The sequence below is a fragment of the Monodelphis domestica genome, chromosome 2, assembly GCF_027887165.1.
Source record: "Monodelphis domestica isolate mMonDom1 chromosome 2, mMonDom1.pri, whole genome shotgun sequence".
Lineage (NCBI taxonomy): Eukaryota > Metazoa > Chordata > Mammalia > Didelphimorphia > Didelphidae > Monodelphis > Monodelphis domestica.
The window spans coordinates 27,139,702-27,154,791 of record NC_077228.1 but is presented as its reverse complement, the minus strand read 5'-3'; the positions used below and the strand labels follow the sequence as shown (position 1 = coordinate 27,154,791).

Here is a 15,090-nt window from a genome sequence, read left to right as displayed (position 1 = left end):
GTGTTTCAAGCTCACTCTCTGCGGGAGGCTTTCCGGGTCCCCCCAGCAGCTTGGGCCTTCGGACACCCCTGTCTATGGGCGATCTGTACCTGGCCTCCTTCCTCCAGGGCAGCGCTGGGTTCTGCCTCTCTTTGTATTCCCAGAACTGACCCCTCCTGCCCAGCACACAGTGGGTGCTTTACTGATTGTTGACTGACTAAAGAGTTGGAGAAATGTGATTAATGATTTCACAGCTGCAGAGTGGGGAGTCCTTGGTGGGGAATTTCTGGGAGCGGGGCCCAGGGTCTTGAGAGCACCCCCCCCCAAAGAATCTGGGGTCTAGTGAAATGCAAGGTCTCTGTGTGGCCTTGGCCAAGTCACTTCACATTCCCCAGCCTCAGTTTTCTCATCTGTAAAATGAGGGGGTTGGAGTAGATGGCCAGGACTCTTTCAGCCTCTAGGGGTAGGTTTGTCTTTTTATAGAGAAGGAAACAGGCTCAAACAAGAAGAGTTTTCCAGCCTCTAAGGGTGGGAGGTAGGATTCACACTCAGGTCTTTCTGAGTCCCAATCCAGAGTTCTCTGCAGGAGCCCCTGTCAGCAGGGGGTTGAGGCAGCCCAAAAGCCTGTGTGATCTTGGGTTATGAATAGGGGACAAGCTTCCAAGATGAGGGAGCTTCCAGTCCTGAAGTCCTCTGCAGATGGCGCAGTGATCTCCAGATAGAGGACTTGAGTTCAAATCTAGCCTCAGACTGCTCTAGCTGTGGAATCCTAGACAAGTCACCTAATCACTGTCTGCCTTGGTTTCCTCACCTGTAAAATGGGTATAACCACAGCACAGGGTTGTCATGTGGATCCAGTGAGATAATGTTTGTAAAAATCGCTTGACTCAGTGCCGGACACTCTCTAAATGGTTATTCCCTTCCCTTCCCACCTCCGTCCATTCAGATGTCATGTGGAGCCCTGAGTCCCGTTCTGAGTGCCCTGGGTGGGGCAGAGCAGCGTCCAGAGATGGGTAACCAGGATGGAACAAGCCAGGAGAGCGAATTCGATCGGGGTCAGTTAAAGAAACAAATGGGCACAGAGCCCGGAGATGGCCGGCCCACCTCTGGAATCTCACCCAGCCCTGGGGGGTCCAGCACGGGAAGCCCCGCCCCTGCCAGCTGCGCTTCTTCATTGGACCCTCCCCCCTTCCCTTTGGATCCAAGGCAGACAGTCCGGGAAAGCCTAGGTGTTAGGGTTAGGTGACCTGCCTGGGACCACACAGCGAGTGTCTGAGGCTGGATTTGCACTCAGGTCTTTGATTCCAGGCCTAACATTCTGTGCCACCCAGAGAGGAAGTACTCAATGAATGCTTTTTCTTTCATTCATGCCATACGCTCAAAGGCTGCCTAGTGGGTGAGAGGCTAGCTTTGTTCCGCTTGGCCCCTGGGAGCAGAACCGCGAGTATTGGGGGGAAGGTGCAAAGAGGTAGGTTTCAGTTTAAATTTAGGGAGCCCCCTCTGGAGGTGATGGGGGCGCCCTCCGGAGGGCCTTCGGGCAGAGGAGGGGAGGCTACCGGGCATGGGTAGGAGGAGGCACCCTCTGGAGGCTCTTTCATGCGGGACTCTCAGGGCCCAGAGATGGCTTGTGGACTCTCCGACTCTCCCATTCTAGAGCTCTCGTCCACCAAGTGTCTCAGCAAAGGACTCATTTCTCCTGTCTTCAGAGAACTGAGCTGAATCATTGGCCACTGGATAAGTGGGCAGCGGGATGAACCGGCAGTTTTCAGAGGAAGAAATCCAGAGAAACCAGAAGCAACGAACCAGGAACGAACATCTTTCGCTTCTCCAACAAGTCATCATCCAGAGGCCCGACGAGTGACTGCGAATAACCACATGGGGTGAGACCTCGTGGGCAGGTGCCGCAGGGCAGTGATGAGCCCTTTGGCTCCACTCACCAGCCCAGGAGAAGAGGCCGGGGAGGAGGCATCGAACAGGGAGGACCGTCCAGGGCTGCCAAGGGCCAGGGTTGACCAGGACTACTTAACTGGAGGCCCAAGATGGGGAGAGAGGAAAATGGAGCCAGAGCAGAGGGCCCGAGGCCTGGGGGAACCCGAGGAGGCCCGGGAGAGGCGGCACCTGGGGTGGACGGAGGCCTCCTTCCAGAGGACACTGCCCAGCTCTGGGCCATGGAAGACGCTTATAGCTGAGGGGAGGCCAGGGGCCAGAAGGCCAACATCAGCCCGCCTGCAGAAGCCTGAGAAGGAGAAGGAAAGAAGGACCGGGCCTGGGACGGATGGGGGAGACCATCAGAGGCTCGCTATGTGCCCGGCACTGTGCCCAGATGTGGCGACATTCTTTAGCACCAGGAGGGACAGAGGACATTTTTTAATGTACAATTTTTTTCTGGCTGACATTCTCTTTCCTCTGTTCTAAGGGCTCTTCCTATTCTAACATTCCTTGTTCTAAGCCCCCTCCTCACCCTGACATTCCCTGTTCTAAGGTTGTTTCCAGTTCTAATATTCCTTGTTCTAACTTTTCATATTCTAAGTCCCCTCCTCCTCTGACACCCTGTGTTCTAGGCCCCCCCACACACCCTGTGTTCTAGGCCCCCTCCCCCTCTGAAACTCCCTGTTCTAGGCCCCTCCCCCTCTGACACTCCCTCTTATAGGCCCCTCCCTTCTGACACTCCCTGTTCTAGGCCCCTCCCCCTTTGACACTCCCTGTTCTAGGCCCCTCCCCTTCTGACACTCCCTGTTCTAGGCCCCCTTCCCCTCTGACACCCGGGGTTCTAGGCCCCCTCCTGGCTCTAACATTCTCTTTGCCTCGTGACTGCCTTTCTAACACTTGAGCCAGCATTCGCCAGCAGACTGAGGGTTCTGCACCCTGATTAGGAGGATCTAATCTCTTTGCCCTGGCAGGTTTCCCCGGGTTAGAAGACAGCGTGTGTTTTGTCTAGAAACTAGAATCTTCCATTCCCATCTGGAAATTCTCGTTTTGGTGCACACGGAGGAGCCCAACTGGCTTGACTAATGAGCCAATAAAGCTGGTTCCGGTATTGCCACATACCTTCCCCATTTAGAATCCAGGCTTTGCTCTCTGCTTCTCTAAGGCTCCGGCCTGACCATGTCATCTCGTCTCCACTCCACAAACTCTTCGGTCAAACCCAAAGTCCTCCCTTTCCTCCCCCGGCTCCTTCCTTCCTCTCTATCTTTCTTAGACCTGACTCCCTTCTGTGCCCTCCATCTCCTACCTCTGGGCCCTTTGCTTAGCCTAGAAGATGGCTCTGTCTCATAAATGTGGTCCCACACGCTTCCTAGCTGGGCGACCCTGGCCAAGTCCCTTCACCCTCATTGCCTGGCCCATACTGTCTAAGAGAGAACGGAAGTGATAGGTTTAAAAACAAACAAAGCTGGCCCTATCTTCTTACTCTCCCTCTCTTGGCTTCTTAACTTTCCTTTTCAAGGCTCTGCACACATGTGGATGCCAGGAAGAAGCTTTTCCTGAACTCCCCTGTTAGAGGGTTTCCCTTTCCCGCATGATTTTCCACTCCCCCGTCTAGATCGTGTTGGACCTGGTTGTTTGCAGGTTGAGTCCTGCCTGTGTTAACCTGGGAGCTTCCTGGAAGAAGAGATTCTGTTTTGCATTTTTTTTTTTTGGTATCATCAGCACTTAGCACAGGGCCTGGCACCTAGGAGGTGCCTGAGAAATGCTCTTCATTGACCAGATGCCCAGTGCCCCATCCCCCATTGTGAAAGCGAATATGGATGTGTGAGCTATGCTACTTTGGGTCATGGATCAGGGGTTCCATTTCTATAGGTGCCTGTGGAGGTATTTTTTTTTAAATAATATTTTATTTGATCATTTCCAAGCATTATTCATTAAAGACAAAGATCATTTTCTTTTCCTCCCCCCACCCCCCATAGCCAATGCGTTATTCCACTGGGTGTCACATGTGTTCTTGATTTGAACCCATTTCTATGTTGTCAATATTTGCATTAGAGTGTTCGTTTAGAGTCTCTCCTCTGTCATGTCCCCTCAACCGCTGTAGTCAGGCAGATGCTTTTCCTTGGTGTTTCCACTCCCATAGTTTATTCTCTGCTTATGAATAGTGTTTTTTCTCCTAGATCCCTGCCGATTGTTCCGGGACATTACGCCACCACCAATGGTGGCATTCGATTATACCACAGTGTATTAGTCTCTGTGTACAATGTTTTCCTGGTTCTGCTCCTCTCGCTCTGCAGCACTTCCTGGAGGTCGTTCCAGTTCACATGGAATTCCTCCAGTTCATTATTCCTTTGAGCACAATAGTATTCCATCACCAACATATACCACAGTTTGCTCAGCCATTCCCCAATTGATGGGCATCCCCTCGCTTTCCAGTTTTTGGCCACCACAAAGAGCGCAGCTATGAATATTCTTGTACAAGTCTTTTCCCTTATTATCTCTTTGGGGTACAGACCCAGCAGTGCTATGGCTGGATCAAAGGGTAGACATTCTTTTGTCGCCCTTTGGGCATAGTTCCAAATTGCCCTCTGTGGAGGTATTTTTATGATTTCTAATCAGACAAACATGGCGGGGGGAAATAAACTTTTAATCACTTCATGTAAAAAAAAAGTTCCTTATTTGTTAAGGTTGAAGTCACACCCCTCTATCTGGGTCTAGAGCAGCCATGCAACCTCAAGATCCTGGACAAGCACCTACAATCCCATAGCAGCAGCCGTGGCCTGGGCAACCCCTTCTCCTGCCGTCTAACACCTGGGCCCCCTCAGATGCTGGTCCTCAGTGGGCAATGATAAACTACCCGAACTCTTTCTTCAGTGTTTAACATACTACCTATTTCCTCCCCATCTCGGGTATTCTGAGCCTCCAACTGTCAGTGGCCAAACCCTATTTGTGGTCCCTCACTAGCCACTCCTTCATCTCCATCCCCTTCCACCATGTGTGAATCTTGAAATATCTGACTTGTGAATGTTAAAAATTTCCCCATCAGGGAATTCTCAATTGGAACAATTCCCTACTGGGAACATTCCACATTTGGATGTGAGAACTCTACTTGGATCAGAAATGGGAGGACCTCTACTCCACCCCTACTTAGGACTACTTTAGGGGAGAAAACTCCTTGCTAAACAATGAGGGTACTTGGGCCCATACTTATAGTGAGGCAAAAAGTTCTTTAAGCCATGCCTGTTTTTAGAATTAATACAATGGGGTGCTAAGTACCTATTAAAGGTCAGGCAACTTGTAAACTTGCCAGGAGCAAAGAGGTGAAAACTTATTCATTAGTTTTTTTCTGGTACAAACTTACTAAAGGGATTAGTCGACCCAGCAGTGCTTTTAGAATGGGCTGTCCTTTGGAAAAACGTCTACTGTGATTGGTAGATGTAAGGACTTAGGGGAGATGACATAGGAGAAAATCCCCTATATAAGAAAAAGCAGAATCTCTTGAAAGGGAATCCTTTTGAAAATCCTTTTGGAAGTTCTCTTGAGAGAGGCTCTAGAGAAGGGAAGCTCTTGGAGGACAATCTCTAAGGAGGTCTCGCTGGAGCTCCTCTGAGGGGACTCTGTCCCTCTGGAGGCTCTGGAGAGAGGCCCTTTGGAACAGTCTCTGGCTGGAAGGCTCTTTGAGGAGGACTCTGGCTGGAACTCTCTCTGAGGAGACTCTGTCACTAGAATCCTTGCTTAGACAGACCTTGTGGTAAGTGTTAAAAGACTGACTGATCTCTCTCTCTTAAGACTCAGGTCTAGGCCATGTTGGCTTAAGGCCCTTCATACTTATTTCCTTTTTCTCTCTTTCTCTCCTTTCTTTAATTCCTCATTGTATTATTAATTAAATTCTCTATAAAACCCAGTTGACTTGGGTATATTCATAATTGGGAATATTTCCCTGGCAACCACCTTATATTTGATTTAAAAACAAAACACTGTAGTGAAAACATATTTCCTGCGGTCACAATTTACTCACCCACTCTTATATCTGACCCCAACTCTTTTAACTGCCACAGTTTATGGCAAGAACCCATTTAAAATATAAGACATGCCACCCTAAAGCTGCCCACGCCCTTCACTGTGCCCTCTGGAATGCTTGTTTTATAGGGAACACATTTGTTTTCATCTTCAATCTTTTCCTTTTCCCTTCTGTCTTTTGGTTCTCACTGAGACCTCCCTCCTGATGACAGCTTCCTGAATACTCTTTCCAGCACTGGTTACACTTCCTCTCCCTTCCTTCCTTCCTTTCTTTCTCTAAGATAAAAGGGCAAAGGCTAGGCAAATGGGATGAAGTGACTTGCCTGGAATCACACCACTAGGAAGTCCAAATTTGAACCTAAGTCCTCTTTCCTCCATGCCTTGTACTCTATCTATTGAGCCACCCAGCCGCCCTTTATTCATTTTCCCATGGTGATAGGGGTCATAGTACTTCTTGTTCCTTCTTGCTACTTCCAAGCTCATGATCTACCTACATCACTCAGTCATTTTTTTCTTTTGAGGTTTACTCAATCCATAGTGACCACCCAATCTGGTAGCATCTGCAGACCTTGGGGACATTCCTCTTCTTTCCTCAATGAGTTCAGAGCCTGGCTCAGGCTGTCTCCCCCTACTCTTGCCCTCCTACTAGGACTTGTACCACACTTGTATGTACATACTTTACTCCCTCTATCATCTTAACCTTCCAGCTCCCTCCATTTACTCATTTCCCAAGACCCATTCTACCACACCCCAGCCACTCGCACAGCTTTGGTCTTGCAGTCAACCCCAAATGCACCACCTGCATGTTCATGTACTCTGAAATTCCTTCATCTGCTTACTGTCTGTCGTGCCATATCTTACTCTTTCTTGCACCTCTACAGCCCATTCTTCTTTACCCTCTAGTCACTCCATCTCTCCGTTATCTTCCAGAGCATCACCCCCATCATCGGCTTTATACATGCTTCCTTCCTCATCTTGATCACTTGGTGAACCAGTTCTACACTGTCCTCTTTAAAGTCCTACTGATTTTATTATAGCTCTTGCTTTGCCAGGCCATGGTCTTGGGTTATTCCCACCATCCACTGTTTTCCCTTTTACTCATAGGCTGCTGAATGAAGATAAGACCACTCAACAGGGCCAACTGAGTCTACTACAATTTATGAGCCATAATGTCAACTGGGTTGCCATTGAAGCAAGGCCCTTTGCACCTCCTGAAATCACCACCCCAACACTCTTCTGTCCCTCTGGACCACTTTACACAGTGATCCCATCAGTTTCTATGTGTCATCAAATCTACGATTCTCAGATTTGTCCAATCCTAACTCTGGTCTGTATATGATTAATTGCCTCTTGGATATCTCCTAAGAGACTGCTTAGCTTCAACAATTCCCAAAGAGAACTTATTCTCTTTTCCCTCAAACTTCTCCATTACTGTTGAGATCACCCTAGGCTCACAACAAAGGTGCCATCTTCAACTTCTCTCTAACCACCCTCCTTTATCCAATTGGTTAGGTTTTTCTGCCTTTCCAATATCTCTCATCTGTCTCCTCATCTCACTATTATAAAAGAGAATTCTTTGTTCTCTCTGAGCTTACAACTGTGAAAGGGAATCCTTTATTCCCTTTGTCTATTTTGACTTAACATTTTGGTTAACAATAACTTAAGTACCCTTACTTAGTATCTCACTAGATTGTGAAGACAGGATTAACTCTCTTTTGTATTCTTTTGAATTGAATCAACAAAAGCTTGAATACTCTACTGAGCACTAGGTGGAAGAGCTCTCCAGGAAATGAGAATTCACACCTCAGTCAGCCAGAAATCTGTGAATTCTTTTGATGAGCATTCAACTCTCCAGAAGGCAAGGAGTGGTTCTCACAAATACTGACCCTTGAGCAGGGCTGGGCAATTTGGAAGCTGTGATTGGCCCTTGTGAAAAGGGGAAGGGACAAGAAGCCACTATAAAAATCCCTGAATTTCTGGGGCTAAAAAAATCAACTCCAAGAAGGAAATCAGATTGAAGAAAGAGTTGGACTTCAAGAAGGAAGTCAGCTTCAAGAAGAAGTGTGGCTCAAGGAAGAAAGTTGGTCTCAGGAGTTACCTTCAGCTGGAGTCATCGTCTTGACCTGCCTCTTGGAGGGAACTTGGGTGAGTGGATAGCTGGTTTTCCTTTCCTGCTTTCTGGAGAGAGTTTAATTCTGGTTGGTTAACAAGTCCTGGCTGAGTGGAGTACTATGGTGTTTTTTAGTGAGATAGGCTAATGTTTTCTCTATCTTTTTGTATTTTTCTGCTTTCACCCTTTCCACTTCTTTTGTAAATAAAAGCTATTAAAGTCACTTTGACTTTGAGCAATATTACTTTGACTCGGCAACCACCATTATTATTGATAATCTTCATGCATTTTAGTCTAACCATTAAAATGTAATTCTTACACTTGCCCATACCTAGTCTGGGCCTTTATCTCCTTAGGTCTGGTATCTATCTATCTATCTCTTCTTTCCTTCTTTCTTTTTCTTTTTTATTACATGTAGAAACAACTTGTTGTGATTCAGATTCTCTCCCAGCCTTCCCGAATGCCTAGATAGGTGGGTCTTCCAGCCTTCAAGCTCTCCCCATGGCAATCTATCCTCTACTCATGGATTAAATTGATTTTCCTAAAGTGTGTCTGACCATGCCATCTCCAACTCAGTTCCCTGGAGCAGATTTAAAATCCCATTTGGCTTATAAAGTCTTTGATTCCCTGGCCCCTTTTGGTCTTTCTAGTCTTCTATCTTACACCTTGGCCCAAGCTCTGGGCTCCAGGGATGCAGACTTCCTTGCTATTCCTCCAGCAGGCCATTTCATTATCTCAGTTTACCCTGTCTGTATGCATTGGTTGGCAGGCTGTCTCATCTTTTAGACTTGAGTCTACTCTTGAAAGCAAGGGCTGGTTTTGGCTTTTCAGGAGCTTAGCGATGGCACACGATAGGTGATGAATAGATGCTGTTTCAACAACTGACCTCCCCATTGCCTTCTGTGGCATTCATGGTTAATTGCCTGGAGGCGGTGGGGGCCTAAAATCCATGGCCACACACTACCAGTATAATATGGGTGTAAAAAAGGGGAATCTCCATCTGGGGAGAATATGGGGTCATTAAGGAGAGGCACCTTCCAGAGGGGAATGCAAACCAATGTATTAATTTAGGATCTTGAACCCTAGAGACCACATTTCCCACAATCCCCTTTTCCTTTTTGTGTGTCTCAGTGGATGGAGGTTGGGAGTTTGGGAGTTTTCTGCCCACACGTGCTCTCTCTCTCTACTGGAGGCTCTGGCTAGCTGTAGCAGGGTGGAGCTAGGCACCGCTGGGCTTTTCTTTTTCTTTGGTGTTTTTAATTTTCCCTTTTTGCTCTAAGTTGATTTTTAATAAATAGTATTAAAATAATACTCGGAGTATCAAATTATTAATTTTAATCTTTACACCATTCTTCTTCTCCTGTATAATTCTGGGACCAGAAATAAATTAAATTGTGAATTAAAGATGATGTCTATAGGACAGAAGTGAGAACTCTGATGACCTTTGGTCTCTCATATCAAATCACCAACTGGACAATCAATATGGATGTCCTATAGACTGACATCTTAAACTCACAAATCTTCCCCTTTAACTTGCCTATCAGCGTGGAGGCCACAATCACCCTCACGGTCATCCAAGGCTGGTCCGTTTTACCTTCATTGCATCTCTTGAGCGAAGCAAGGTGATGCAGTGGGGAACATGGACTTGGAGTCAGGAAGATCTCAGTTCAAATCTGGCCTCCAGCATTTATGAGCTGTGTGACCCTGGGCAAGTCATGTAACTGTTACCTCAGTTTCCCCATCTGTCAAATGAGCTAGAGAAGGAAATGGCAGCCCATGCCAGGATCTCTGCTAAGAAAACCTCAAATGGAGTCATGAAGAGCTGGGAACAACTCAATGACCAAACAGCAGGCATCTTTGGCGAACGCCCCCTTGTCTCCTCTGGTATAGGCCTACCGTAGGCAACTGGGACCGGGTCTGTCTGCCTCGTCTCTCCCTTCCCCAGTCTGTCCTTCATGCTGCCACCAGCACAGGTGTAAAAGCACAGGTCTATCCTCCCCCTTCCCCACCTCAAACTTCAATGGCTCCCTGTCACCTTCGGAGAAAAACAAAACGCTCCTGGATCCTAAGGCCCTGACCCCCTTACCCATCTTCCTCCATCCAATGGGCTCTCTGTCATCCAGCCACCCCGGCTTTTGTGCCGCTCCTCCTAGAGGAGCCAACATTCCATCTCTGGGCCCATTCCCCGGCTGCCCCCTCATCTCCACTTCTGGCTCCTCTAGGAAGCCTTCAAGAGTTCCCTTCATTCCAATATTAGCTTTCCCCGTCAATGGTTTCCAAGGATTCTGGCTAGATCTGGCTTGCAGGTTATCTTTCACCAGATGCCGAGTTCCTGGAGGGCAGGGATGGTGCCTGGCATACAGGAGGAGCCTCATACATGCTTATTGGTTGGACGTATGTTGGAGGCCCAGAGGGGAGACGGAGGGTCTCTGGAGGGTCTCGTACCTCAGAGGGCACCAGAGCCGCCCAGCACAGAATCCCCATCGTCCCTGCGTCATCCCTACCTTGAGCGGTGGAAGCTCGGACGGGCAGCGAAGGAGATGCAGTTTATTTCATCGTGACGAGCTGCAGTTTAGGAGTTTGGAGATGAGAGAGGAAACCTATCAGTGGGGCGCCACAGCCACCTGGGCAGACGTGTGGCAGCCCCAAGTGAGCGGCGCCCCCCCCCCCACCCCCCACCCCTTCCATGGCAGCCGTGCAAGCAGGAATCCACACGCGCACATGCAAGCGTCTCATATACACCTTTAATAGCATATTGGTCCACTGAGTACGATTTTAAACAAAAGCTCAGAACGGATGGAGTCCGGTTAAACATTCGTCAGGTTAGTGTACACGGGTGACATCGAAGGTGGTCTAGACACACTAGAGGGACTGAATACTTGCCAAAGGTTCCTATTGGTGGAGCAGCTGGAAGGCCGCTCATTTTCCCAGTGCAAAAGAAGGTTGTTCAAGTCAACTTACCTGTTTTCCTGAAAGAACAAGGAGGACCAGGGGATGGTGAGCAGGGGAAGCCCTGGCTGCAGCCTAAATGCCGCCCTCCTTGGCTGCCGCGGGGGCAGTGCCCGCAGGGCGGCCACAGCAGGGAGCCCAGCCCCGGGGGAGGGGAAACTTCTATGTACAAAGCAGGCAGGGCGGCCCCGATGGGATAGGGTCGCCCTCGCGAGGGCCCGACGGGGCCAGGGCTGGGGGCGCCACAGGGAGTGAACCCAAGTGGTCTTCCAACAAGGGGCCGGGACGCGGCTCGGGGTGCATTTCTGAATCTTGGCCTTGGACACACGACGCGAGCAGTTAATCAATTGTTAAAATGATCCTAACTTTCTGCGGGAGTCTAGAGCGCTGCAGGGCAGAACCAAGGACCTGGGACGGGCCTGGGGAACCTGCTTCCCGGGGGGAGGGGAGGGGCTCCCCGCCGGCCTCCCCCGCCTTCCTGGGGGAAATGACGCGAGGAGAGAGCGCTGAACGGATCCCCTCCAGGTTTTAATGAGACAGACGGCCACGTCACGTGGAAGCTCCGCCAGGGAAAACATCTGTCCGTGGACAGAGAGGGCTCGCCCAGCCTGGCCGAGGGGCGGCGCGGAAGGTCTCTGAGGATGACTATCGGCGCCCCTTGGCTACCAGCCGTCCCCCTCCAGGGGAGGAGGCCAGGAGGCAAGGCTCTCCCTGGCGGGAAGAAATCCGCAGCCGGACGTGACTTTTCTAACAAGGAAATGGGAACATGCAAGTCCAACTCGCCCTCCCCCAACGGGCAGTGCAGGAGGCAGCGCAGGGGCTCCGGGAGCCGCTCGCCTTGCTGGGAACAGAGGCCGGAGGGGGCCGACAGGGCGGCTGATCTCGAGCTGGGAGGGGGCGTCCTGGGGGTCTGCTCTGACGCTTTCGAGAGCCCAGACAAATGGTACCAGATGTCAGTCATTCCGTTTGGGGAGGGGGAGAAAGCGATGAAGTCCGACGTGACGAGGAAAGCCGGGCCCCCGCCGGAGCGGACGGCCTTCGCTGCGGGAGCTCCCATCCCCCTTCCCGGGCCTCGGCGTCGGGAGGAGGAGGGGCGCTGCAGGCGGCAGGGTCCTCCTCGGCCTTCACGCTTCCGAGATCTCCGATTTACTCAGGGCGATGGCCAGCTCCAGGTCTTCCTGCTCCTGCTGGTTCAGCCTGGCCAGCCTCTCTTTCTCCTCCCTCTCGCTCTCCCTCTTGGCCCACTCGATCAGGTCTTCCTCCGTTGGGTACTGCCGACAGAAAGACAGAGAGGCAGAGCGTGAGGCGGGCCCGGCGTCTCTACTGGCCATCGCGGGGGAAAGCCCTGACTACGAGGCCCCGGAGCCAGCCGAGTCGGGGTTCCGCCCTGCCCGGACGCTCCCGGATGGTGGCCGGGAAGCCCGGAACAAACCTGCCTTTTCTGCAGAGGAGCAGCTAGAAGGAGGGCAGAAGTGCGAAGGAGAGCCAGCGCCGAGCAAGAGAGCCTCCAACTCGCCAGCTGTCCAGGCAACATCCCAAGGGAGGGAGGAGGGAGGGAGGAGGCTTTGCACCCTGACGCCAACCCAGGAGACCCAGGGAGGACGCTCAGGCAGAAAGCGGCAGAGCCAGAAGCGACTCCCTACTTCTCTGGCTCCGAGTGGGGGGCCCCACCCTCCCCTGCACCCTCCTGATAGGATGGGGGGCACAGACCCCAGCCAGGCCACAACAGGGGCGCGCCGGCTCTGAAGGAGCTGCCCCGGCCATGTGGCCCAGGCATGAGGAAGCGAGGGCGAGCGGTCAAGACGGGAAACTCCAAGCTCCGTCCATCATTCTTAACCACAACAGACACCCCTCGGCATCCCCGGGGAGGCGCTCTAGGCAAGACGAGGGGCTCTTTGCCCAGATACAAGCCCCCTCTCCGATTCGCCTGAACCCGGCCATCGCAGCCACACATCTTGGAGAGCGTGCAGGGCTCAGGAGTGGAAGGCCACTCTCGCCCCATCCCTCTCTTGCTTCCAGGAAAGCAGGCCTTGGGGGGCCGTGGGGGGGGGGCGGCGGCTGTGAGAGCAGCGAGGCCCAGCTCACACATGGTAATGGGGGACAACTAGCTCAGGCCCCCCTCCAATCCTTTCCTCAGCTGGTGCCAAAGGCTCTCTGTGCACAGGAGGCACTTAGGGGTGAAGTCAGCCATCTTGTGGCCATCACTTAATTGAGGCCAAAAAGCCCCCTCCAATCCCCCCACCAATGGGACAATCTGGGGCTGCTGCTGCTTTTTTCTCCAGCAGTTTATTTGAAGGGAAAACCCATGACTTTTGAATGATGGGAGAAAAGAGGCCTCACTAACAAAGGACCCTCCCGGCAGCGCCATACGATGCTCAACAACTCTGCTGGGAGCTCAGGGGGCATCGATGTGAAAATGGAACCCGACCCAATTCTACCCTGCAGTTCTGGGCCAGGTACACACACGCGCGGGCACAGAGAAGCAAAGCAGCGTGCATTCCTTTGGCTGGGCAGCCGTGGACCCAAATGTCACTCCCTCCTACTCTGCCTAGGACACGGGACGCGTGCTAGGCCGGCTCTTAGCATCTCCCCAGAGCCTGGGCAGCCACGGGCTAAGGGTTCCGGGGATCTCGGGCCGCTTCGGAACCTTCCCTGGCAGCCACGTGCCTCAGGGGCTCTGGCAGAGAACGGGGCGAAATGGAGATCCGGCTGTTACCTGGACACATTTCACAGAGCCTCGTAAGACAAGAGCAAATGTCCGGTCGGTCCCCCAGTACTTACAGCGCCGACGTTAGCACCGCGGCTTGGGGCAGCCTCGGTATGGGCAACGGTGGCAGAAGCAGAGGTGTGCTGCGGGCCGCGGTACAGATCGAGAGCTGTTTCTGTGGGGGTATCATTGCCTGCGAAAGGCTGAAATGGGTCATTCAGTTTTAAGGAATCGGAAGAGTCCAATTGGCTGAGAGGTCTTTTCCCTGGATCAAAATCATTAAAGTTAACTCAACCAGCAGAAAAAAACAGCAAACCCAAACATGCGACACAAGAACAGTGCTGGCCCAGCCCAGAGTAGCTAATCTTTGTTTCTGTCTGTCTCTCCCTCCCTCTCTGTCTGTCTTTCTCTCCCCCCCCCCCCCATCCTGCAGACACAGCATTGCCTCCAATACTCCTGATGCCCCTGGCTGCCCTTCTCCCAAGAAGCACTGGGTGAGGAAGGAAGACAAGAGAAAGCAAGGCCAAGAGGTGCCATGAAAGAGGCAAGAGGCCACCAGCTGGAAGCTGCGGGGATCTCGTGTCCCCAAGGCAGAGCCCTCATCCAAGCTGCCTCCTCTTCTTCCGGGCTTATCCCTGGCTAGGTTTCAAGCAGAGGCCTCATCTTTATTTCCCAACCCTCTGTACAACGAAATGCAGGATGAATAACTATCAAAAAACAAAACAAAACCTTAGAAATGGTAGCATGGCCTCAATTTTTCTCTAACTTCTCTTATCAAATGTATGGTATGTCTTTTTGTGAATCTGTAAAATAACTATCAAAATATCTCCTAATCCCTATCGGCCTGAATTTCTCGTCCTCAACTGAGGAAAAGTTTCCAAGTCCATGTCAGGTCTTCCAAGGTGTGAGAGATGGATAACTGGGTCCATCTAAGACAAAGATCTGAGTGCCCTCGTCAGAGGTCGATAACTCAGTCTGTCTAAGGCCAGGTCCAAGTGCCCTTGCCTTCACCTTCTTTATGTTTAACACAGCAAAACGCTACTGCTGATTTGACCGTTCCATGAACCTGGATGACGCTCGGAGCCATATCGGCTACACTTTCTCTTTGATGTTTCTCCGAGGATTGTTTTTACTTTTTGTGGCTTTTGCCTCTAAAAGATGCAACCAGCTTGCAGTAAACTGCACTCATTTGCCATCAGCAGATGAGGTCCTTCTGACCCCAAACTGTTTCTGATTCTTATCTTTTCCCTCACCCTTACCTGGGGAACTCCACGTCCCGGTTCTGCCCCCCAGAGGGGCATTTACTCTGAGGGACCAATGAACTGACTCTGACATGCTCCAACCAGGCACTTACTACTCGGCTTACCTTCAAACATTTCATACTGGTTTCTAAAGCCCC

General features: G+C 51.1%; 1 protein-coding gene across 3 annotated transcripts in view; it reads right to left on the bottom strand.

Annotated features, from left to right (window-relative positions):
• Positions 1 to 10,765: 10,765 nt before the first annotated feature.
• EPS15 (epidermal growth factor receptor pathway substrate 15) overlaps positions 10,766 to 15,090 on the bottom strand; it is a 103,649-nt gene continuing 99,324 nt past the window's right edge. The window contains exons 24-25 of one of the 3 annotated variants that reach the window (XM_056815159.1): positions 13,766 to 13,956; positions 10,766 to 12,255 (exon numbers count right to left, since the gene is read on the bottom strand). In XM_056815159.1, coding sequence (XP_056671137.1) covers positions 12,109 to 12,255; positions 13,766 to 13,956 — 338 coding nt within the window. In that variant the 3' untranslated portion in view covers positions 10,766 to 12,108. The remainder of the gene's footprint in view (positions 12,256 to 13,765; positions 13,957 to 15,090) is intronic. The other 2 variants (XM_056815160.1, XM_056815161.1) reach the window with 2 other exon arrangements.